We start from the raw sequence: 22,700 nt of genomic DNA, 5'->3' as shown, positions 1-22,700 counted from the left end.
GATATGAGAACAGTTTATTGTTTTCGAATGTTTTTCGTCTTACTTGGAAGTTTCTTTTGTAATGTAGTGCTTTGTTGTGACACCCTGTATATTAGTTTTCTGTGCGCTCACATAAAAGGTGGCTATGACATATGTTTTTTCTTCTTGCACTTTTGGTTTTATTTTAAAATAATATCTTTTTGTAACGCTCTGTATATGTTTTTACTTGCACTGTGATTTTTTCTATAAAATTTTAGTACTTTCTTTTTGAAACACCCTGTATATAAATTTTCCAAGGTGTTGAAAATCGATGTGTTTTACTTGTACTATGAATTTTCCTATAAAAATTTATCATTTTCTTTTTGCAACACCCTGTATATCAATTTTCCACAGTAGTGAATATATGTTTTCCTGTTTGATCTTTGAATAGTTTTTTTTAATAATATTGCTTTTTTAACACCCTGTAGAGTTGTTTTACGTAAGATGAGAACATTTGGGACTGCTATGTGTTTTCCTTTGTGAATTTCGGTTCCTGTCGTACTTGTCTGTATTTACCGGCGTATGCTAGTTGTAAGACTTGTTTCAAAATGTCGACATGTATTTTGTAAGAATTGTGTATTCTAGTTTTGAATTTTATGAATATTATAATAAAGAAGTGTTAAGAAATATTATGTCTTATGCTTTGAATGTACCCCTTCTATCATTTCAGGAACAGGTCTCTAAGAGAGTTCCCTCTCTCAGGGGATGATCCCCACTATAAAAATTGTTAAGGTATCTTGTGTGATTTGTGTGCTCCTTCTTTCATTTCAGCTACAGGTCAGAACTTGTAAGAATATTTTTAAGTGTCACCTCTCCTGAGGCGACTTAAAACTTAGAAATATTTGAACAAGACCTTATAAGGATTGTCCTTATAAGGAGTTCCCTCTCTCTGGGGGTGATCCCCCACCATAAAAATTGTTGATATGCCTGATAATTTCGGGGATGAAGCGCAGAGACATCGTAGCTGTAGGATGGGCCGGGAGCAATGGACGCATCGAAGCAGTGGGCGATCGACCAGAGCGCCTTCGGCGCTCTGGGAGAACGACCTTAGACTGTCTAACGACACGGGCCAAAAATTTAAAAAATCTGATCTACTCCTGTTGCTCTTTCTTCTATCTCCTCCTCTTCTCTACTCTACTATTTGTTCTCTTCTTTCTATCTTCTCTACTACTCCTTCTTCTTCTATTTCTCTGTTCTCCGTTTCTCCACTTGCTGCTTTCTTATTTCTCCTTATTGCCTTCACTTGTATTTCGTTGCAATTCATATATGCAACCCAAATTACACCTGATATTTTTATATTTGAGAAAAATGCCTTCTATACCTGAGATTCGATCCGTGTCTGCTAGCATGCCAACAGGTGCACGTCTCCACTCGACCACCGAGTGCTTTTATCATTAATATTTGATTCTTCTATTTATGTTTCTATTTTTATCATGTTTTTAAAACAACAACACAAGCCTTAGCAACTGTTAGCACTCGTTCCACGCCAACTCGTATATCTATATCGATATGTGTGAAACGCTCATATACTGAAAACGGCAAAGAGGATACCATAAACAAATATGAATTTGATATTCATTTATATTAAGTTTATTTTATTGACAACATTTACAAATACAAAGGTATATTTTATATAGAGAAAAGTATCGACAAATGTAATAAATGCCGCGGAACACTTGCCTTACAATATGCGCACATTTGCAACTCTTCTACTCCCTGAATTCGCAAACTGGTATTTCTGGCACATACGTTGCCTATTTATTCAAATGAAACCCAAATCCATGTTATTCTTCTGGGGGATAACCGACTGCCGACGGACACACACTCCATTCACATAGCCAGCACAAGTGTAAATCTTCACACCGAAAATAATTACGATTCCAGTAAATGTCGTCGATTGTTATTTGAATTATAAATCGATTGTAAATCTATTTATGATCTGCAGCGTAAAACTGCTCGCGATGGTACGTTGTCCGGTGACCGGGTGGAAAGCTTTGCGCAGCACAGCACGCGGTCACGCGATATTTGCTATTGCGATACGCTCTACAAAAAATTGTTTACATACAAATACAAATATGCATGTATCTAAACTATATACCAGGATAGCGGTTAATAAGTATGGCACACCTAGCACACTGAGCGAATTTCTATGCTGCTTTCTATTTGTTAGGCTTTCGGTGACACGAATCCTTGCGATGGGTTGGTCCCTGATCATTCTTTCTCCTAAAATCAATGAAATCATTTTTACGATTGTTGGTGCTACATGTTGCTACATGGACTAAAATAATAAAAAATTGAAAATATTTGAGCAATAATTCGATAATCCATCTACAGTACCCAGGCACCATGTGGAGTGTCATATAAATTACCATCCGACTTTTGTCAAGTAGATGTGGGGCATCTGCGGGATCACGACCATGACATTTAATTTTTGTTGATCCTACATAAATCATGAGGATAGAAAAATAGCGAATACTGTGGATGCAGCATTCAAAAGTTCATAATTTAATATTGCCTGATGTTGTTTCTTGTGAACATTCAATGGAACATCATCATCTTTAGTCCTACCAGCAAGCAGATGCAACAAGAAACCATTATCGGTTTCTTAAATCATCTCTTTTCCAATGGTTGCTTGTTGTTAGTCATAAGAAGAGCATGTCCATTGTGCGTTGAATTGCGTAGTTGACATGCAAATAGTGCTTTTTAAATTTTAAATTTAATTAGCACCATCATCAAAAACAAATATGAATGAGTTATTAATTTATATTAATTTTATTTTATTGACATCTCCAAATACAAACATATTTTATATAGAAAAATAACGACAATTATTAAATGGCGCAGAAGACGAGAAGACTTGCCTTAAAATATGCGCACATTTGCAACTCTTCTGCGATGAATATTCGGAACTCCAGTGCCGTTGTAAGTGTAATCTTCTTCTCTGGGCACATCAGTTGTCTACTTATTCGAATTAAACATAAATCAAAGTTATTGTGGGCGATATCCGACATCCGACGGCATGTACGCCGTGCACATGCAGGCCAACACGAGTGCAGTATAATCCACACGCGAAAAATAATCTCCGACGGCCGACGTGCTTATTATCTGGCGAAATTCCGTTCACGCGCAATTCTAATAAATGTCGTCGATTGCTTATTAAATATAAGTCGATTTACGATCAATTTGCACAGCTAGGAAGAAATAAAACTAGTCGCGTATAAACGCGCGTGGTTCGCTCGGCAACCGGAATGGAACTGAATGCGCGCTCTGAAAATGACCAATAGCGGTCACGCGGTGTTGTTATTGGCTCATTGTTTACATACAACTATTCGTGTATTCAAACTATAACACCTGATAACAGTGTAATATTGTCATGAAGCAGCAATTAATTAGGCAGTATTTCTACGGCGCTCCCCAACTACAGCTAATTAATTCGCAAGATGGAGACCATTTCGAAGCAAATAAAATTTCCAAAACAATACAGTTTACTAATAGTAGATAATATTTGCCAGGATTTCAATTTTTCGAGTCAATTCGTGAACCGAAGTTATCTATGAAAATGATGAAGAAATTTAATACTTACAATCTGATGAAAGAATGGTTTTTATGCAATGCATGGATCAGGTCCAAAATCCCTAAAATCTTCAAAAATTAGTCCTTTGCAACACAAAAATGCAATTTTTAGGGCCAATTCGTGAGATAATTACAAAAGTTATCTATGAAAATGATAAAGAAATTCAATACTTACAATCTGATGAAAGAATGGTTTTTGTGCGATGCATAGATCAGGTGCAAAATCCCTAAAATCATCAAGAATTAGTCCTTTGGAACACAAAAATGCAATTTTTAGGGCTAATTCGTGAGATAATTACAATAGTTATCTATGAAATTTATAAAGAAATGCAATACATACAATCTGATGGAAGAATGGTTTTTGTGTCATGTGCGAAATCTCTAAAATCATCAAAAATTAGTATTTTGCAACACAAAAATGCAATTTGTAGGGCCAATTCGTGAAATAATTACAAAATGGTCCATGTACGATGCAGACATCAGGCGCAAAATCCTAAAACTATAAAAAATTGGTCCTTTGCAACACAAATATGCAATTTTTAGGGTCAATTTGTAGAGATAATTACAAAAGCTTTTTTATAGAAAATGATAAAGAAATTAAATACTACAATCTGGTGAAAAGAATGGTTTCCGTACGATGAGGGATCTGGTGCATAAAATCCTAAAATCATCAAAAATTAGTCCTTTGCAACACAAAAATGCAATTTTTAGAGTCAATTCGTGAGATAATTACAAAAGTTATCTGTGAAATGATAAAGAAATTCAATACTACAATCGGTTGAAGAATGGTTTTTGTGGGATGCATGAATCAGGTGCAAAAATCCCTAAAATCATCAAAAATTAGTCCTTCATAACACAAAATGCAATTATGGTCAATTCGTGAGATAATTACAAAAAGTTAGTACATGAAAATGATGTAAATAAATTCAATATTTACAATCTGATGACAGAAATGGTTTTGTGCAGCTCTTATATTTCGTTGCAATTCATATATGCAACCCAAATTACACCTGATATTTTTTATATTTGAGAAAAATGCCTTCCGTACCTGAGATTCGATCCGTGCATGCCAGCATGCCAGCAGGTGCACGTCTCCACTCGACCACCGAGTGTTTTTATCATTGATATTTATGTTTCTACTTTTATCATGTTTTTAAAACAACAACACAAGCCTTGGCTGTGTTGCACTTGCTCCACGTGTATAATATCTATATCGATATGTGTGAAACGCTCATATACTGAAAACGGCAAAGAGGATACCATAAACAAATATGAATTTGATATTCATTTATATTAAGTTTATTTTATTGACAACATTTACAAATACAAACAGTTTTTATATAGAAAAATATCGACAAATAATAAATGCCGCGGAACACTTGCCTTACAATATGCGCACATTTGCAACTCTTCTGCGATGAATATTCGGAACTCCAAGGCTGTTGGAAGTGTAAACTTCTTCTCTGGGCACATCCGTTGTCTACTTATTCAGCCGACTTAGACAGCCGACGGCATGCACGCCGTGCACATGCAGGCCAACACGAGTACAGTATAATCCACACGCGAAAAATAATCTCCGACGGCCGACAGTAGTTCACTCGTGCTTATTATCTGGCGAAATTCCGTTCACGCGCAATTCTAATAAATGTCGTCGATTGCTTATTGAATACAAATCGATTTACGATCAACTTATAATAGGGAGAAATAAAACTAGTTGCGATGAACACGCGTGGTTCGCTCGGCAACTGGAATGGAACTGAATGCGCGCTCTGAAACGACCACGCGGTGTTGCTATTGGCTCATTGTTTACATGCATACAAATATTCTTCTATCTAAACTATACCTGGATAACAATGTAATATTGTCAAAGCTAGCACACTAGGCAGTATTTCTACGGCGCTTCCAACTACAGCTAATTAATTGCAAGATGAAGACCATTTTCGGAAGCAAATAAAATTTTTAAAAACAATTCAGTTTACTATTAGTGCGACTAACGGACAATTCATATTTATATAGATATTATATACTTATAAATGTACATATTTCAATTATTTTTCAAATTCTGGTAGTAACTAGATAACATTTGCCAGGCTTTCATTTTTTCGAGTCAATTCGTGAGCTAATCACCGAAGTTATCTATGAAAATGATAAAGAAATTTAACACTTACAATGTGATGAAAGAATGGTTTTTGTGCGATGCATAGATCAGGTGCCAAATCCCTAAAATCATCAAAAATTAGTCATTTGGAACACAAAAATGCAATTTTTAGGGTCAATTCGAGAGATAATTACAAAAGTTATGAATGAAAATAATAAAAGAAATTCAATACTTAAATCTGATGTGAAAAGAATGGTTTCCGTACGATGCAAGAATCTGGTGCAAAATCCCTAAAATCATCAAAAATTAGTCCTTTGCAACACAAAAATTCAATTTTTAGGTCAATTCGTGAGATAAATACACAGGTTATCTATGAGAGAAAATGATTAAGAAATTCAATACTCACAATCCAAAAGAAAGAGATGGTTTTTGTGCGATGCATAGATCAGGTGCAAAAATCTCTAAAATCATCAAAAATTAGTCATTTGGAACACAAAATGCAATTTTTAGGGTCAATTCGTGTGATAATTACACAAGTTATCTATGAAAATGATAAAGAAATTCAATACTTACAATCTGACGAAGAATGGTATTTGTGTTATGCATGGATCAGGTTCAAAATCCCAAAAATCCCAAAAATTTTTTGCCCATTTTATTCAATCGCGAATATCTCGTAAACTAAAAAGAGATAAATAGGATCTGATCGCAGCGTCTTAATCTACGGACTATTCTCTATCAGATAGGTTAGTTAAAACTGAAATCTGAGAGATAAAATTTTTAATTCTGAAGAAGAAATTGCCAAGGGGGTGCTTGATACTTTTTCGACGATTTTTGATAATTAATATCTCTTAAACTAAAAGCGATAGCTACGAACGAACTGTTGATTATGAAAGATTGGAAAATTTCTATCAGATAAAAATATAACATAATTATATTTCCTACAGTAAGAGGTCGAAATACGCGACTAGAAGTGCTCAAAAGTGACATTTCTCAATTTTTGCCCATTTTATTCAATCGCGAATATCTCGTAAACTAAAAGAGATAAATAGGATCTGATCGCAGCGTCTTAATCTACGGACTATTCTCTATCAGGTAGGATAGTTAAAACGGAAGTCTGTGAAATGAAATTTCAATTCTTAAGAAAAAATGGCCAAGGGGGGGTGCTTGATACTTTTTTTTGACGATTTTTGATAATTAATATCTCTTAAACTAAAAGCGATAGCTACTAACGAATTGTTGATTATGAAAGATTGGAAAATTCTCTATCAGATACAGTAAAAGGTCGAAAGGTTGATAGATTATCAAGCAAGATAGATTATGGTAAATTGAAAAATTCTCTATCTGATGGAAATTTCAAATAATTTAATTTCATGAGGTAAATAATATATAAACGCGACCGAAAGTGCTAAAAATTGCAATCACAACAACAACAACACAAAATGAAAAATGAAAATGATTAAAATTAAATGAAAAGAAATTCTATACTTACAATCTGATGAAAGAATGGTTATCGTACCGTAAAGTAGATACTATTAAATCATTTAGTTTGTGAGTTCAATTTCTTGTGCCATTCTCAAAAATTCATCCATGTTTGTAATATTTGGATCCTTGTTGCACTGGAATTCGACCGATTTTCTTCTGGAATATGGTTGTCTTTTGTTTAATCAGTTTGCACATAATATTTTATATTTATCAAATCTTTCATGACGTCCTGTGTTCATTAGTATTCGCAAATAAACATTTGTTTGAATTGCATTTAACAATTAACCGTATCAGAGTACACTTTACCGAGTAATATCATTGTAAACGTGACAATAACACCCGGACTATCCGACCTCAAAAACTGACTTGGTTGAACTGTCTGTAGAATCTACAGCGCGTTGTATATGTTCAAACCTGCTTCGTATCGGGGTGCTGATGCAGCAAATGCACGAAGGAAGGTGACTTGTGAGTTGGTTATCAGTGCATTTGTTTATATCCAAACACTCAGCGATAAATAGAAGTTTATATTATTACACCAAGTCAGAATCAATTTGTAATTCATAATAAATAATACTTAAAATATCTAATAGGTTTATTTTACTTTATAAAATAATATAATATTTAGCATTATGTTCAGCAACAGAAATTTTATAATTTGAAAAATTTTTAAAATTTCTCTCCTCAAATTAATATATAGATAGGATTATGCTATTCGAGCACAATAAAGTATAAACAAACTTGGTCCTGTTTTCAAGCATACAAATAAGCAATGAAATTATTTCATGTTTACTGGACTGGACTATACTATAGTATAGTATATATTTTAATCGGTTTACTCAGTTATAAGTCCTTAGAGAAGGTTGATGTTAAATAACATTACATTAATAATCAGCTAAATAAATACCAATTTTGTTGGCATTATAACTTAGAATAAATAAGAAATATCCAATTTCCGGTCCAATTACATCAATAACCAAACAACTAAGTAAAATATTTAAGTAAATTTCACTTTTACTTGCAGAATATATCATGTGTTCTCAACGCGTTGATTTAATGCACTTGTTGTCAAAATTATTCGCATTTTCGCCATATGATTTCAAATCAACTGCTACTGTACGAAATTCAAAATGGCATCGTTTGCATTTGTTTACTTTATTATTTATGTTTTGTATTTTATCGTTTTATAACCGAATTTACAAAGCAAGAAGTAAGTTTCTGGCAGAAAACCCAAATCGATCATTGACACTGAAAAATTATATATATTTTGCGAATTCAGCATTGACAACAATCATCATATGCACGCAAACCATCAAAAACTATACTGGACGTTACAAAATAGTCGCACTCATAAATAATCTTAACGCTACTCAAAGATCAAATAATTACAATAACAAAGTAAAAAATGTTGGAAAGTCTTTATTTCTGTTGATGATTATTGTATTTTTATTTTACATTAATTATAAAGTGCATATAAGTTGGTACTCACGACTGAGCAACTTTGCAATCGAAACGTTTATTGAAATGGTTTCTTTTCTGGATGCGTTGGTATATTACGAACGGATGCAGCTACTGGAGGAAGGATACAAGCGACTTATTGAGGATATGGAAGAAAATCAATATTATTACGAACAAAATAACAAGAACACCGTAAGGCAAGTTACAAATATCAAAAGGCATCGTTTTTTGCGGTTAAGTGCATACGCCTACAAGCTAGATCGACATCATCGCATCAATGTGTCAGCTATAATAATTTTCGTCTTTTTATGGACCACATTCGATGCATATATGTTCTGTAAAGTTTGGATAGAGAATCCGAGTACAAAAGTGACAGATTTCTCTCGATGCTTGCCGGGGATGTTTCTACATGGCTTAAAACTGGCCATTTTAGTGGCGAAACCACCACAATGTAAATATCAAGCAGACAAATGTGCCGCCATCTTGGCAAGGCCGGAAAATTACGTTGTAAGTCTCTTTTGTATGCAACTATGCAAGCATGATATTTAAAGAGATATAGCTGTTCGCATAGGAATTACATGCACTCAATATTATTAGAATATTGTAAATGCATAATTAAATTTCGTACGTCGTTGTTGAGTTTATTAATTAAGTCCTCACTTCTTGCATTTCTTGTGCGGATGTTAGCATATGCACAGCGTCAACGCAGATAAAGCGGATTATTAGTTGATTAATTAATTACGCGCTTAATTAATTTAATAAACCCGTTTTCGTGTGCAGGTCGTCGGCGAACTGCGCTTCCCCGTCGATGTGCAGTTTTACAGTTACAACAAATGGTTCGTTATCGATTATCAGTTTTTTGCTTCGGTAAGTAGAAAAGAAAAAAGAAAAATAAACCTAAATAACAAGGTGCTTCGATATAGTAGACGTATGCACGCTAAGTTTTAGTCACCTGTATCAAGAAGCAACAAATTAACAGTGTGCTTATAGTATAGGTAAATTATTGACAAATTGATTCACTTGCCTGATTTCTTAATTAATTTGTTTGTGCGTGAGATAAATAGTCTAGGAACAATATTTATTTATTCTTTTATTTAAAACTAGATATAAGGGTAAAAATGCTGGTATCACCACCCTGCGGTGTCAGGAAGCAACATGTAATGCATCTTGGGTTGCATACAGTATTGCCTGAAAACACATACTAAATATTTAAATAGTATTTTCTCACTTTTTAGATGTTTGGAACGGTGATTACATACATGGCAATTTTGTATGAGTTCAGCAGCGATATAACTCCGAATAATTAATTATAATAGTTGTGAAGAAGAAAAACGTTTTGATCAATAGCACATAAAAAAATTCTGTCGCATTTATAGATTCCGATTTTATGATTTATATGAAGTTTATAATACATTACAATTCAATTTGCAAAGAAATAGAAACACAACATAAAAATAAAAACACAATGATTGATATGATATGCAATCATCAATCAATGTAGAAGAAATGTGAATATGCAATTGGTAATAAATATAAATAATAGCCGATTCCATAACAATATAAATTTACTTTTAGACAATTTAGAATTATGTTTAATTTTTGACACTAGAAGAAAACATGACTTTAATTTTATTTAAAAAATTCAACGAAGAAGATAAATTTATGTTTATTATTGTTCTATTCGTAATAAATATAACATACCACAATACGAATATTAAAATTATTAAGACAAAACTGTTGTGCATATTACAGGTGCTGCAGGTTCTTAATAAGCATGCAGTGCTAAACTCAGGAGGATGTTCTAAACGCCCATAAACCAACGTTAATTGTCACATCACTGTCAATGCACTCCATTAAAATCGTCTTAGGAATATTTTGGTGCTCGTAACCTACCTTTACGTCCACTACAATGCGAGTTCATTTAATATTAAACCATTACCAATAGTTTAAACACTTTAAACTCGCTACAAAGATGCAATATAAGGCATTAAAAAGACCAAAACATGCATGTTGAAGTTTGAGTTCGTCGACAAAATTCATTCTCTCACGTATTAAGTTTTCTGTTTGTGGGTAATATTTGGTGCCATGTAGAAGGTTTTTCTTATTTCGAGGAAGTAGAGAAAATATAATCAAGCTAAGAGTCATAAATCTAGGTATAATAAAGGGCAGTGTAGACCGCTTAAATCAAATATGACAAGATGCTGAGTCTACAACTAGAGTAACTTTGACATACAGAGTTGTATGTAGTTAGTTCGTTTCGAGCCTTCAAATCGAACAGACATACTTCCGAAAACTCTCATTTTTGAATATACGGCAATCGTTCACAATTAAACTTCGTAATTATTTAATAATATCACCACTACCTAAATCCATAATTCCAACAATGCAAAAACAACGTTATGTTGCCACAGGATAAATTTTAGTAGGATTTCACATAGGACAGTAAATTAACAAATACATTCATATTTATTTTTTAAATATGCGATATTACAAAGAGATTCAAAATCATCATATTCATCTCCACGTATTCATAATTTATCACCATCGCCACATGATCCACTTCGCCTTCACCGCGATCATCATCATCATCATCGTAATCAGCAATCATCCTCACAGCGTACGATCGCCGAAATCGTAATCTTACAAATCGATCGGAAATCATATCGCAAACAGTGTTTTCTTTTCGTGTTCAATTTTTAAACAAATTACATTCAATCAAACATCGTAAATTAAGTAGTACACATTTTGTTTAAGGATATTTGAGCATTGAAAAACATCAATCAGATAACATGTCAAGTTTGAAGAAGTTAAAAATTTCGTTTCCGCCGTTTTAATTAAATTCAAGTGTATTATTTGTACTCTTGAGCAAACATACATGGAAAATATAAAATGACCCGCCTTCGAATTGTTAACGATAACATTTCCAGTTCGTAGACGATCCTTGGTATTCGTATATTTGCATTTTATCAATTATAAAACTGTATTCATCTGTATGTATGTATGTAACGCACCTATTGTTAATTGTTATTCTTGTAATAATAAATATTGTATTTGAGCATTTAGTAACATTCGGTAGAGTTAATGGCAACGTGTTGAGGTTCACTGTTCTGTTGTATGTAGTAGTTAAATATGTAAAAGCTATTCTCTGTTTATTGTTTATTTGTAATTGGTTAGTTTTGTAACTCTGGTGGCAAACCGCCCGAAACAAATGAGCGCGGTTTATGCAATAAGTTATAATAAAACAGATAGCAGAGAAGTTAAATGATAAGATAATAGTATTAGTGTTTTTTTTTTTTCAGGGAATTTGCTTTTTTTGTTGCTTTCTTACCTTTCATCCAAAAATAAATTGTTTTACAATAGTTTCTTTTGATTTCTTTTTTAATAAGAATCTTGCCATTTTTCAAGTGTCTGAATTAAACAAATTGCATTATATTTGTTATATTAAATTTTGTCTCATTCAGACACTCATTTTTACATTTTCGTTTCTCGTCTCGTTTGTTTGCTTATTTTCTTAGTTCCTAGAACAACAACCCTGTCAAAGTTATACGCCAGTCTTATTTATTTACATTTTATTTATTCCTTCGAACGGTTTTCCCACGTGTTCCGATTTGCGGTATTCCGAGGTCCGTGTGTTCGTTTTCTTAACTTCTTCGATACCGACGCGCGAATTTTCCGGCTTTGCGCGTCCTCCCCAAGCGGCGAAAATGCCATGCGCATTTTTTGCTTTCGCTCCTTTCGCAATTTTTATGTTTTTATGTTTTTACAAGCGCGAACAACAACAAATAGACGACACGGGGCGACAGCACCGACCGTATGACAACAACCCCTTTTCCGCTTTTCCTATTTCGTTCACACACACACACACGCTCAGCTCGCCTAGTTGGCGCTTGTCGGTGTTGTTTTTTCATCGCGTTTTATTCGAGTTTCCCAGCACTTTTTCTTTACATTTTCCCTGGCGCTCCTTTCGTTTTATGTCGGTGTTTTCTTTGCGTTTTTACGTCGAACCAATTTCCATCTGCGGAGAAACGCGCGCGCGGGAGCAAGAATAACAGAAACGCGGAAAATAGCGCAAAGGAAAACGGTGCCGCGCGCGTCTTGAAAAAACATTGTTGCAAGTTGTAAAAACACTTTTCCTCGCACCGCTCGCCACCGCCACTACCAGAAAAACAAGCGCTAGCGGTTTATTAGAACACAAACGAACATCGGAACAATCGCACGTCGTCGAATATATCACAAACAATCTTCCTTCGAATGTTCGAAAATGGCAAGAAAATGATAGGTTTCACAGCTGATCATAATTGCGACCGTCGTTAATCGTATGATTCGTATGAATTTTCGTATACACTCGTATACATTCGAAAGGTTTTGGTTTTTTTAGTTATGTTCGCCAAACTTACTGCCAAAATACGTGTTATGCATTGGAAACTAATTTTATAATATGGTATAAGTGAAGAACAACGGTTTATAACCTTAGATTATATTATTACCAATAAATTACGCAAAAATAAACATAAAATAAACAAAACTCATAATTTTACTCACTTTTACTTCACCTACACCGCTGAGTTAAGAATCTGTTCAATATTTACTCGCGTTCGCGCTATTTATTCATTTAATCAACTATTAATGTTTGTTCGTTTCGTATTCATCGTTAAAATATTGCAGAAACAACAATTGTAGAAAATCAAACGTCTTAAGATTCTATGGCACTTGTAGTTTGTTGCAATACGTTTATTATCTTGTATTGTGTAAAAATATGAGAGATTAATAAATTCGTTTACGCGCAGTCAAAGTATAACAAGATTTAAGAATAAGAATATGAATGAGAAGGTAAAATCCGAATGTTAATTTTAAATTTTCCATACTGAACTAAAGAGAAACGAAAAACTCACACAACTCGAAGCAATATCCGAACGCTTGCTTTGTCAATTTATCAATTTCCACATTTATACAGAGCGTTACAAGAACTACCATTAAAATTTGATTTTCCTAGTGACTTCTTGTAATGTCCTGCGTGTATAAATGAAACAATACGGATAACAACATGATAGAAAGCAATCTTTTATCTCTCCTTATCCGTACCTAAAACCTAACTCTATTCGTTTCTCACACTGTATATCAGCATCATTTTGCATTGCACACGTTTCATAATCACTTTGTCTTTGTGTCACGCATCATCATCGTATCTCTTGTTATTTTTGAACGTTTAAATCTCGTAATGTAAATCGTATATATTCGTATAATATATGCGACGAATTTGTTTATTTTAGGTATAGTAATTTTGTGTGTGTGAATGTGTGTGTACATGTATTTTTTTTTGTAATCTTAAATGCGTGTGATCAATCGTTAGTTGTAGTTGTCAATTATAATTATCTTTAAATGTATGTATATGAATATAATATTATGTATATTATGTACATAGATATAGTAGAAATAATTGCAATTTGTTATTAATAATAAGTATTCTTTCACTTATTCACTTTATGTATACTTATAGCTTGCAGCTTATTCTTAGATTGTAAGTTATTTTAATGCTTAGTATTCCGTAGATTTTAATGATCGATGAAAAATGTTACGAGAACTGATCTTCTGCGAAGATTACCTGTTTCTCTGTGTTGGGTTGTCTAGGACAATTTATTCAAACATTTAGAAATCATATTTTGACATAGGAAGAGTCAAAGTGTCATAAACCAGATAAATTTCAAACAAAAAACGAGTTTAAAAGCATTTAGGCAGCAATTTTAATAAGAATTAAACGTTTCTGTTTCAATTAATTTAAAATCTAATCTAAAATTTTAAATTTTAGTGTTTAAATGTTTTAATAATTAAAAAAAACATTGTTTTATTCTGGTTTAGACCCTTATTCTTCATCCTTGCCAAATATCCAAAGAGTAAATACATATTCCTTAACCGCATTTTTTATTATAATTAAAAATAATTAAAGTTAAATGCTATCACGATTCGATAAGTCTTTTAGCTCCAATTTAATTGTTTTACTTCCAATTTTGAAATTTTATACAATTTTGATAAACAACTAAAGAAATAATTTAAAAACGTGTTAAATATCTTAAAAGTCGAAATTTATAGTTAAAAAAAAACGAAAAATGTTAGTAAGACTGCTTTGGAGGGATTGCAAAGCTTACAAGTTTGTTTAATTATCAGTTTTCAGTAGCGAGTAGTCTCCCGATGGCGCTGTGGTTATTTCTATTTCTATCTTTAATCCATTGTTTCGTTTCCTATTTATGTACCTATGTAACAAACAAATGACACACGCACAACGTCTGTCTTATTGTTTATGGCAATTGATTCTGTTTATGCTACCTCTTGTAAAATCTGTAAACTTGTCAACAAAATAGCCGGTATCGGTAATAGCGGAACAATTAAATCTGTATCTGTCATCTGGCAACTGTTTATTGTAAATATAAATTCAAGTATTGTAGTATTTGCATTTGTATCTGCTTCGTTACGTTAACTATTTATGCAGTTTATGGAAGACACTGTAATTGCTATTGCGGCGACGGCGGCAAATTGGCTATTTTTAAATTACTAACATGAAATTAAATTAAACCATCTATGTTGAAGACTTCACACTAGTACAAAATGTCTATTTTTGCACTAGTACACGAAAATTGCTTTTCTATGCTTTAACCATGTATATACAAACAAAATAAAAGTGTTTTTAATAATTCCCAGTTGGGAATTAGTTATTTATTGCGAATTGTGGCAAAAATAAAAGTTTAAAACCACCGGAAGACTCTCTTGTTATTAACTTGGTGAAGAATCAGTGATTATTTAGTTAAACATTAATAAGAAAATGGCGTCGTGATCAAAGATTTGCTCACTGCGTAACATTTATAGAAAAATAACGCTATCAATCGTTTGTTTCTGGTTTATCCGCAAAACAGTAACCATTTAAAATATTACCTTTTACGTCGTATAATTGCTGTGTGTGTGTATCGCTAAGAAATCGAAAAAAGTGCAGAAAAAGAAAATTAAAAAGAAAAACAAAACAAATAATATCGTTTCACACCATCATTAATTAACGGCTAAATATAGGTTTTACAAAAAAAGTTATCAAATAATAATCAAAAATCAATATGCATAATATGTATAGGGTAAATTTACAAGTACTATGTAAAAAAAAAACAGAGAGAAATCGAGACAATTAATAAGTTGCATTAAAAAATAAAAAATAAACTATGAGATAAAAATTAATTCAGACGTGTGTCTTATGTGCCTTACAGTCGTATTGGACTACATTCATAATTCTCGTAATTTACGTGTTTAAATATATTTATATATAATTTTTATATATAAATCGTCTTTCGTTTATGTATACGCTTTGGAAATTCACTCGTCTGTCGAAAAACCGAAAAAGTGTCACTTTATCCCCGCCTACACACGCAATAATCAACCGTTAAATATCCATTTACATTTATAAAAATTAATCGTATACGATTTATGTGTTCATATCTTGTCTGTTCGTGTAAAATACATTCAACGAGGGGCCGCGCGCAATTTTTAGACTTATTTCATAAGTTTGTTTTGTTGTTTTGATTGTGTAACGTATCATCGTATTTAATTGCACAATAAGTAGTAATATATGTACTTTGTAAAATCGTATCGTTTGTTCAAAACAAAAATTTAAGTACCGTCTTGTACCTCTCCCCAAGTTCAATTGAAAACATTTGAGCTGCATATCATGAGATCATTTTCGCGCGTCGAATTTAGTGAGGTTATGAGAGATTACTTTTTGGGGGTTAAATTTAATTTAAAATTTCCATTTGTTTTAAGGTGAATTCCACACCCGGGGGGCCTGCATCCCGTATTAAAACTTACTCGATTATTACAAATATTACATTTAAGAGATCACATTTTGGGCATATTATTCATCATGTATTCATCTCGTACAACCGCGTTAAAAACTAAAAACAATAAAATCGTATTCGTTAAAAAACGTTTAAAAATCCACTAATCTAGAACGTGTGCGCAAATCAAAGTTTTGCAAACTCTTTGCTCGCGTTCGATAATGTGTAAAAATAGTATTGCGTTGCTTTCCGGGGGCTAATTAATCAAAAAAACAAACAAATATCGGCCGCCAACTAAATAAAAGATAACACAGAATAAAGATTCGCCATTGTTTTCTATGCTAGCGAGCTTTTCTTGATTTGTGACTGTTTTTATCATTCTTTCATCCCCTTTGTCGACGATAGTGTTTTTTGTTTGTTCGTTATTATTTACCTTTCATTTTTATGTGTTTTGTTTGCGTTTCTTTTGTTTCCCCTCGTTTCTTTTGTTTCGAATCTTTCGTTATGTTGTGTTGCTTCGTCTAATCGATGTGTTGTCGTCAACCACCACCGGCAGTCGGTCACTGCGCAGGCAGAGCCCCATTCGGTGGCTTGAACTCTGGCGTACCGGAAGGGAACTGCGCCAGACTCGTCGGAGGATTGAAACCAGGTGCGTAGCACTGCGGGAAGTACAATTCTGGTTTGATGACGGCGCTTGGTGTGAGTGCCCCACGTCCGATATTCAATGCACCACCTAAAGTACCGCCAACGCTCGCGCCATTGCCTGTAGGGACGTTATTGTTACCACCGCCATTGCCACCACCGGGCGTCGAACTGTTGTTATTCACGTTCAGTTTGGACTCGGCGGACTCGCGTCTCGACTTGGACGTGTGCGGGTTCATGTGATTATCGATGTGTTTCTTCACCTCCGGTTCGGTGGCGAACCTCCTGCGGCAATTGGGCATCGGACAACAAAACGGTCGATCCCCCTGATGCGTCCTGGTATGCTGGTCTAGAATAGCTTTCTGTCTGAAGTCCTTACCGCACTGCTGGCATTTATACGGTTTCTCGCCTGTGTGGATGCGCAGATGTTGGTTGAGGATCGTCCTCTGCCTGAAATTCCTACCACAGTACACACAACCATAGGGTTTCTCATTCGTGTGGATACGCAGATGCTGCGTGAGGTGCGACTGCTGTCGGAAACGCTTGCCGCACTCAGGGCAAGGGTACGGACGCGACTCGATATGTATGCAGCCATGCTGTAGGAGCGTGGACTTTTGTTTGAACTCCTTTTGACAGATGGGACAACGCACGTACAGCGGCATGCCGGCGGAGCGGCCGTGTTGTATCACGTCCGGAAGTCCTTTGCCATTGCCCTGTTGTTGCTTCAGATAGTGAAGGGCGCCGAAATTGGGCGATGTGCCGAAGACGGAATGGCTCATGCCTTTCTGGTCTTTGAAGTACGACGGGTACTGAAGGTTGCCGGTGACGCTGTTCGGTGAAAAGCAGCCGCGGTCCGTTTGCGAGTCGCCGTCTCCGTACGTCGACGCCACTTCTTCCTTACCTTCATCAGGCGGGAAGGGAACATCCTGCGGCCACAGCGTTGGGTGAATACCATTTTTAAACACCAGGTGAGGGCTTACATCTGTAGAAACAACAAAACAAAGAATATACCGTTAGTAATATAACAAATAACGTGTTGGTTAGTTGCTTGTGGGAGTAAATATCATGCATGGTCTTAGTTTAGGTTACGACCAAACTCTAACCGCCCGTTCGGCACAAACCCCTAAACGCCAGGAATCAACTTTAAAAACAGTAAAAGTGAAATTTCGTAAAAATTTTGCGGGCTGAAGGTAAGAGTGTGGCCGCCCTTTTTTTTCTCGGATTGAAAAAAAAGAGTAGCGAAGTTAGGGGGCGCTCGCCTTGGTGTGTGCGGACGTGCTGGTTGAGGATGGCCTTCTGTCGGAAGTGCTTCCCGCACTCCGGACACTCGTACGGCTTCTCACCGGAGTGAATGCGCAAGTGTTGGTTGAGAATGGCGCGCTGGCGAAAGGTCCGCTCGCAGTAGACGCACGCATAGGGCTTCTCGTTGGCGTGAATTCTCAGATGCTGCGTGAGATGTGATTGCTGACGGAAGCGTTTACCGCACTCGGGACAGCCGTAGGGACGGCTGTCGGTATGAATACGCTCATGCTGCAGCAGAGTACTCTTCTGCTTGAAGTCTTTCCCGCAGGTGAGACATTTAAACAGCCTCAGCTCATTGCCCAGTCCTTTAGAAGAGTTCTTCATGCCGTTTTGCTGTTGTTGTTGCTGCTGTTGTATAACGTCCGGAAGGGATGCTGCTGCCGCAGCAGCGGCCGCAGCGGACCGGATGTCTTGCATGTTATTGTACTGATCCAACTGCGGCCCGTCGGAACCGAGGGACGTGAGTGCCATAACTCCAGGTTGTTTAAGATAATGTAACGCTGAGAAGCTACCGGCGCCCAGCATGTGTGGAGGCATGGGAGGCGGTGCGCTTGGCGGTGGAGGTGCACGAGCATACTGTTGATAACTCTGTTGGTTAATATCGGAAGGTGGAAAACATTGGGACGCCGGCCGGGTGTCCATATCCATTGACGGTTGATCATTGGGGAGATCATCATCTCGGCTCTCTGCTTGTGTAGCGGGATAAGGAGATGGCGCCGGTGAGGGTAAGCTTTGGTCACGAGGTGCAACTGTATCGGCTTCAACACCCAGGGGAACATTGGCGGGATTCAGGGATTGCTGTGGACTGGCCGCGCCGGAAGCTGTCTGCTGTTGCGGAGGTGCTTGCTGCGCTTGTTGCTGTTGTTGTTGTTGCTGCTGTTGCTGTTGTGCGGCGGCTTGTTGCTGTTGCTGCTGTTGGTGGGCGGCAAGATTGGTGGCGTAGCTCTCCTGCGAGCCCCACTGCATCTGCGTGCGATCAATGCCGTCTTTGTAGAGAACGTACGGTGCGCTCGAATCTGGAAATGTTTTATTTTTAGGAGACGCGTGCATTTTATCGCCGATGTGTAAAAATATTTCAGGAAGTCAAAGTCGAATCTCGTCTTTTTGTGTGTTTGCAAGTTAAAGTTTATCATCATCATTATATTATCATTGATGCATTAAAATTTCAAAAAGGTCAGGATTTTATCGGTGAATTACTGTGTAAATTTGCGATATCTACATGAAAAACGCACTTGTTTTGGTTGGATTTTAATTCGAAAGTGTTCATCATTTCTACGGTAGAATTTCATGTAAACTGGGTTGCCTAGAATTTTAAACAACAGAAGTTTGGTTATAATCGAATCATAAAACAATCCGGTAGTTTGGAAATAAAAGGAATGTGCACCGCAATGAAAACGAAATGAACCCGAAAACAAAAACCAGTTTTATTTCATCTCGGGCAGCGAGACGCAGGCTCCGAAAGTAAAAGTAAGTTTTGTTGAGTTAGGTTATTATTGGAATGCCCGGCGCACGAAAGAATTCTATCAATCACGTGCGTTGGCCGGCCGCTGGTGCGCGCGGAGGGCGCATCGTTTTGCCGCGGCTGCATTGTGTGAGCATGCATATGCGGCGCGCGATTAAACCATGAATAACCAGTTTTCGAGTGTGTGCCAGCGTTCGGCAGGTCCGACCGCGCACCGTCTGGGCCGGTCTGGGCCATCCGCGCCACACATGCATGGTGCGGTTGTATGTGGGATCGAGCGCGACGGAGCGACGGATAAAAAATATATATTGTGGAAGATTAGTAGACGCAAGGTCAAGGTTTAGTCATCGCGGCCAGACTGCAGCGGCCGGCGGCGTTGGTGCTGGTCCAGGTTCGGCGAGTCGTCGCGTCGCCGCGTCGCGTTTGGACCGCGGAGCGAATCTCGTCGCCGGGTTCGTGCCCGACTGCCCGCGCCCAACACTGAGACTCAAGGTTCTTTTGCCCCGTCGAGCCAACCGCGAGAAGAACCTACTGAACTCGCTTTTACACCCATTAACAAAACAATTCGAGAAAACGGCACAGCGCGGCTGGTATCGCGCGCGCACACATTTGACTCATTAACAAAATCTGCTAAATTCGCTCAATTTTCGATCGAATTTTGTACACAAAATAATTTAATTATATTCATGCTGAGTTTCAGCATAATAATGAAATGTAAAATAATTTCGTTGCAGGCGATAAAAAATGTAATGCAAATTTGCAAATCGCATGTGCATGCAAGCCCCTCCCCCGTCTTGAGTTTTGGGGCGAATTTTTGCGCTATCTACCCCGAGATCTACATCGAAAAATTGCACGTCAGCGCGCGGCCAGCAAAACAACACGATTGCGAGACTCCGGCGGCGATCGGGCGCGAGCAATGAAAGAACGCGAAGCTAGGAAAAACAACATCGAGCGAACAAACGCCCGTCGGAAAAACTGCAGGAAGACAAGTGAGCGCGCGCCAAACGAGAGAAAAAAAGCAGCAGCGAACGCTCCGGGAAATTTATTATCGAACCACCGCGCGCGCTCTTTCTTTTTCATTTCTTTGTTCTCGAACATGTGAAAATAAATTGGTCGCGCAAAATTCGACGTGTTTCTTCATCGACTTGTTTTCCTTCTTGGGGTGGTCGTTGTGTATGCAGGAAATGTTCAGCACAAAGACGTTTACCTTGGGAAATGCAGTACATGATCTGTCTGGGCACCTTGAGGCCGGCGGCCAGACATGCGGCGAACGACGCCGAAAAGTTGATCGCCATGACTGGTAGGGCGCGCGTGAATGAAGCAGCGGGGGTGGCGGCGGCGGCGACGGCGGCGACGACCGCGTGGCCCACGCGCTCCTGTTGCGTGCGGGTGCGTCGGTGCGTACGCGCGGCGGCGTCACTTCACGCACCACATGGCACTGCCTTACACACTCACACACCGTACACTGTCCTGCCTCAACGCACTGCGCGAGGACTCGTCCGCACTCGGCACACGCAACTCCATTTAGTTGCAACCGCACAACTTCACGCCAAACACTTTTGAAATAGTTTCACTCCGAAATGATGCAAGTCGGTGCAAAGAAGTGTACGAACTGTTCTTTGTTTCTGAATCGTAGGGGGTGGTAGTTGGTGTGTGGTTTAGTACGAGTTTTTCCCGCGTGCTTGGGTGGTTTTCCGTTCGGCCCGCGCGCGCCGGTGCGCTTCTTGCGTGTGTGGTGTGTTCCCGCTTCCAGGCTGCTGGCTGGTGGTGGCTCAGGCTCGCTGCACGACTGGCTCGCGACGCGGCGACCGCGACATGATCCGTCCGTCCGTCCGATTCGGCGGCCCGCGAGACTCCTCTCTCGGTCCTCTCCGGCGCGGCGCGAGATGAACGACGGCGTGGAACGAAGAAGAGGAAGCGGGGCGGCGGGGCGGCGCGGCAGCAGCAGCAGCCCGCGACGGACGCGATGCACATGCAGTGGGAAGTGAGAGCGCGCGCCCGGCCCCGGCTGCACCCGAATCAATATCACACGTTATCACAAAAAACCTTCCGCTATCCGAACTATACAACCCACCCCCGCCTTCGCCGCCGCCGTCTCACTCGGGCACACACTTTGACCGCCTCCTTTTTCCGTCTGCGCAGACTGTGGTGCACTCGACGCGCGACTTTCGAGTTGAAAGGACCGAATGCAGCTAGCTTCTCCTTGTCTTACATGATCGCCACCACCGCCGGTGCCGCCGTCGCCGCCGTCGGAGTAACGCAATGCCGGCTGCCGTTAGGCTGCTGACCTACGCACTACTTGCAACGAAACTTTGACACAATTTCCACCCTCAACATCAGAAGCAAATAAGATACAAAACGACCGCGTCCGCTTACTCTCGCCGCCGCCGAGACATTGAGATTGAACCGGGAAACGTGCCGCCGCCAGCGAGCCGCACCGTGCCGGCTCAACTTCGCCTCTAATTCGATTTCCCTTCTAATTGTTCTCACTTTTACTTGATCCTCAACACTTTTGTCAAAAGTCACATCAAAACCAACAAACTTTCAAATATTTTATTTTTTCATTTATTTGACATGAAGGGAAAAAATCGTTAATAATGTCATTTCATTGAAGAACGCGTCAGCGCTGCGCTTTCACATATAAACGACATGAACGACACAATTGGCGTTCTTTTTCTCTTGTAAGCTTTTTAGCCAGCAAGGCTAGACATGGAAGTCTTGAAGATGCGAGAGAGTGCAGCCCGCCGCTTCGAAAATCCAATCGCGACGTGCAATCTCCGCGACCTTCTCAAGGGTTTCGAGTTCCTCCGCAAGCCGGCGCGCAGCATAACCCTTCCTCGGCCCCCTTCCCGCACCGCAC

The 22,700-nt window shown here is 37.9% G+C and overlaps 1 protein-coding gene and 1 long non-coding RNA gene across 4 annotated transcripts; both read right to left on the bottom strand.

Annotated features, from left to right (window-relative positions):
• Window positions 1-3,517: 3,517 nt before the first annotated feature.
• On the bottom strand, window positions 3,518-3,962 carry LOC135802281 (uncharacterized). The gene is made up of 3 exons (XR_010550533.1): window positions 3,932-3,962; window positions 3,767-3,818; window positions 3,518-3,653 (listed from the first exon to the last, which is right to left on the bottom strand). It is a non-coding gene; the product is annotated as an uncharacterized lncRNA (long non-coding RNA).
• A 7,111-nt stretch (window positions 3,963-11,073) lies between these two features.
• LOC135802197 (zinc finger protein 502-like) lies at window positions 11,074-22,277 on the bottom strand. Of its 3 annotated transcripts, none has more exons than XM_065315740.1 (3): window positions 22,217-22,277; window positions 18,336-19,394; window positions 11,074-18,058 (listed from the first exon to the last, which is right to left on the bottom strand). In XM_065315740.1, exons 2-3 carry the CDS (start codon window positions 19,342-19,344, stop codon window positions 16,995-16,997), a joined length of 2,073 nt encoding a protein of 690 aa, XP_065171812.1. In that variant the 5' UTR covers window positions 19,345-19,394; window positions 22,217-22,277; the 3' UTR covers window positions 11,074-16,994. The 3 variants fall into 3 exon arrangements, with proteins under 3 accessions (XP_065171812.1, XP_065171811.1, XP_065171810.1); XM_065315739.1 differs by lacking the exon at window positions 22,217-22,277 and adding an exon at window positions 21,048-21,837 and having other exon boundaries at window positions 18,420-19,394; XM_065315738.1 differs by lacking the exon at window positions 22,217-22,277 and adding an exon at window positions 21,048-21,836.
• Window positions 22,278-22,700: the final 423 nt, after the last annotated feature.

The sequence above is a fragment of the Atheta coriaria genome, unplaced genomic scaffold (assembly GCF_025399875.1).
Source record: "Atheta coriaria isolate IRGN ID8LTWV9N9 unplaced genomic scaffold, Caltech_Dcor_3.1 hic_scaffold_16_pilon, whole genome shotgun sequence".
NCBI classification, from domain to species: Eukaryota; Metazoa; Arthropoda; class Insecta; order Coleoptera; family Staphylinidae; genus Dalotia; species Dalotia coriaria.
Note: the sequence above shows the minus strand (reverse complement) of the source record. Positions and strands in the feature narration are given on the sequence as shown.

What these genes read in the sequence shown, in the direction of transcription:
- LOC135802197 (XM_065315738.1), bottom strand. Translation starts at nt 21,135, where the DNA reads ATGGCGATCAACTTTTCGGCGTCGTTCGCCGCATGTCTGGCCGCCGGC. An exon ending in CATGTACTGCATTTCCCAAG is followed by an intron (nt 19,395 to 21,047) that starts GTAAACGTCTTT and finishes AAACATTTCCAG; the next exon opens with ATTCGAGCGCACCGTACGTT. An exon ending in GCACGTCCGCACACACCAAG is followed by an intron (nt 18,059 to 18,335) that starts GCGAGCGCCCCC and finishes TTGTTTCTACAG; the next exon opens with ATGTAAGCCCTCACCTGGTG.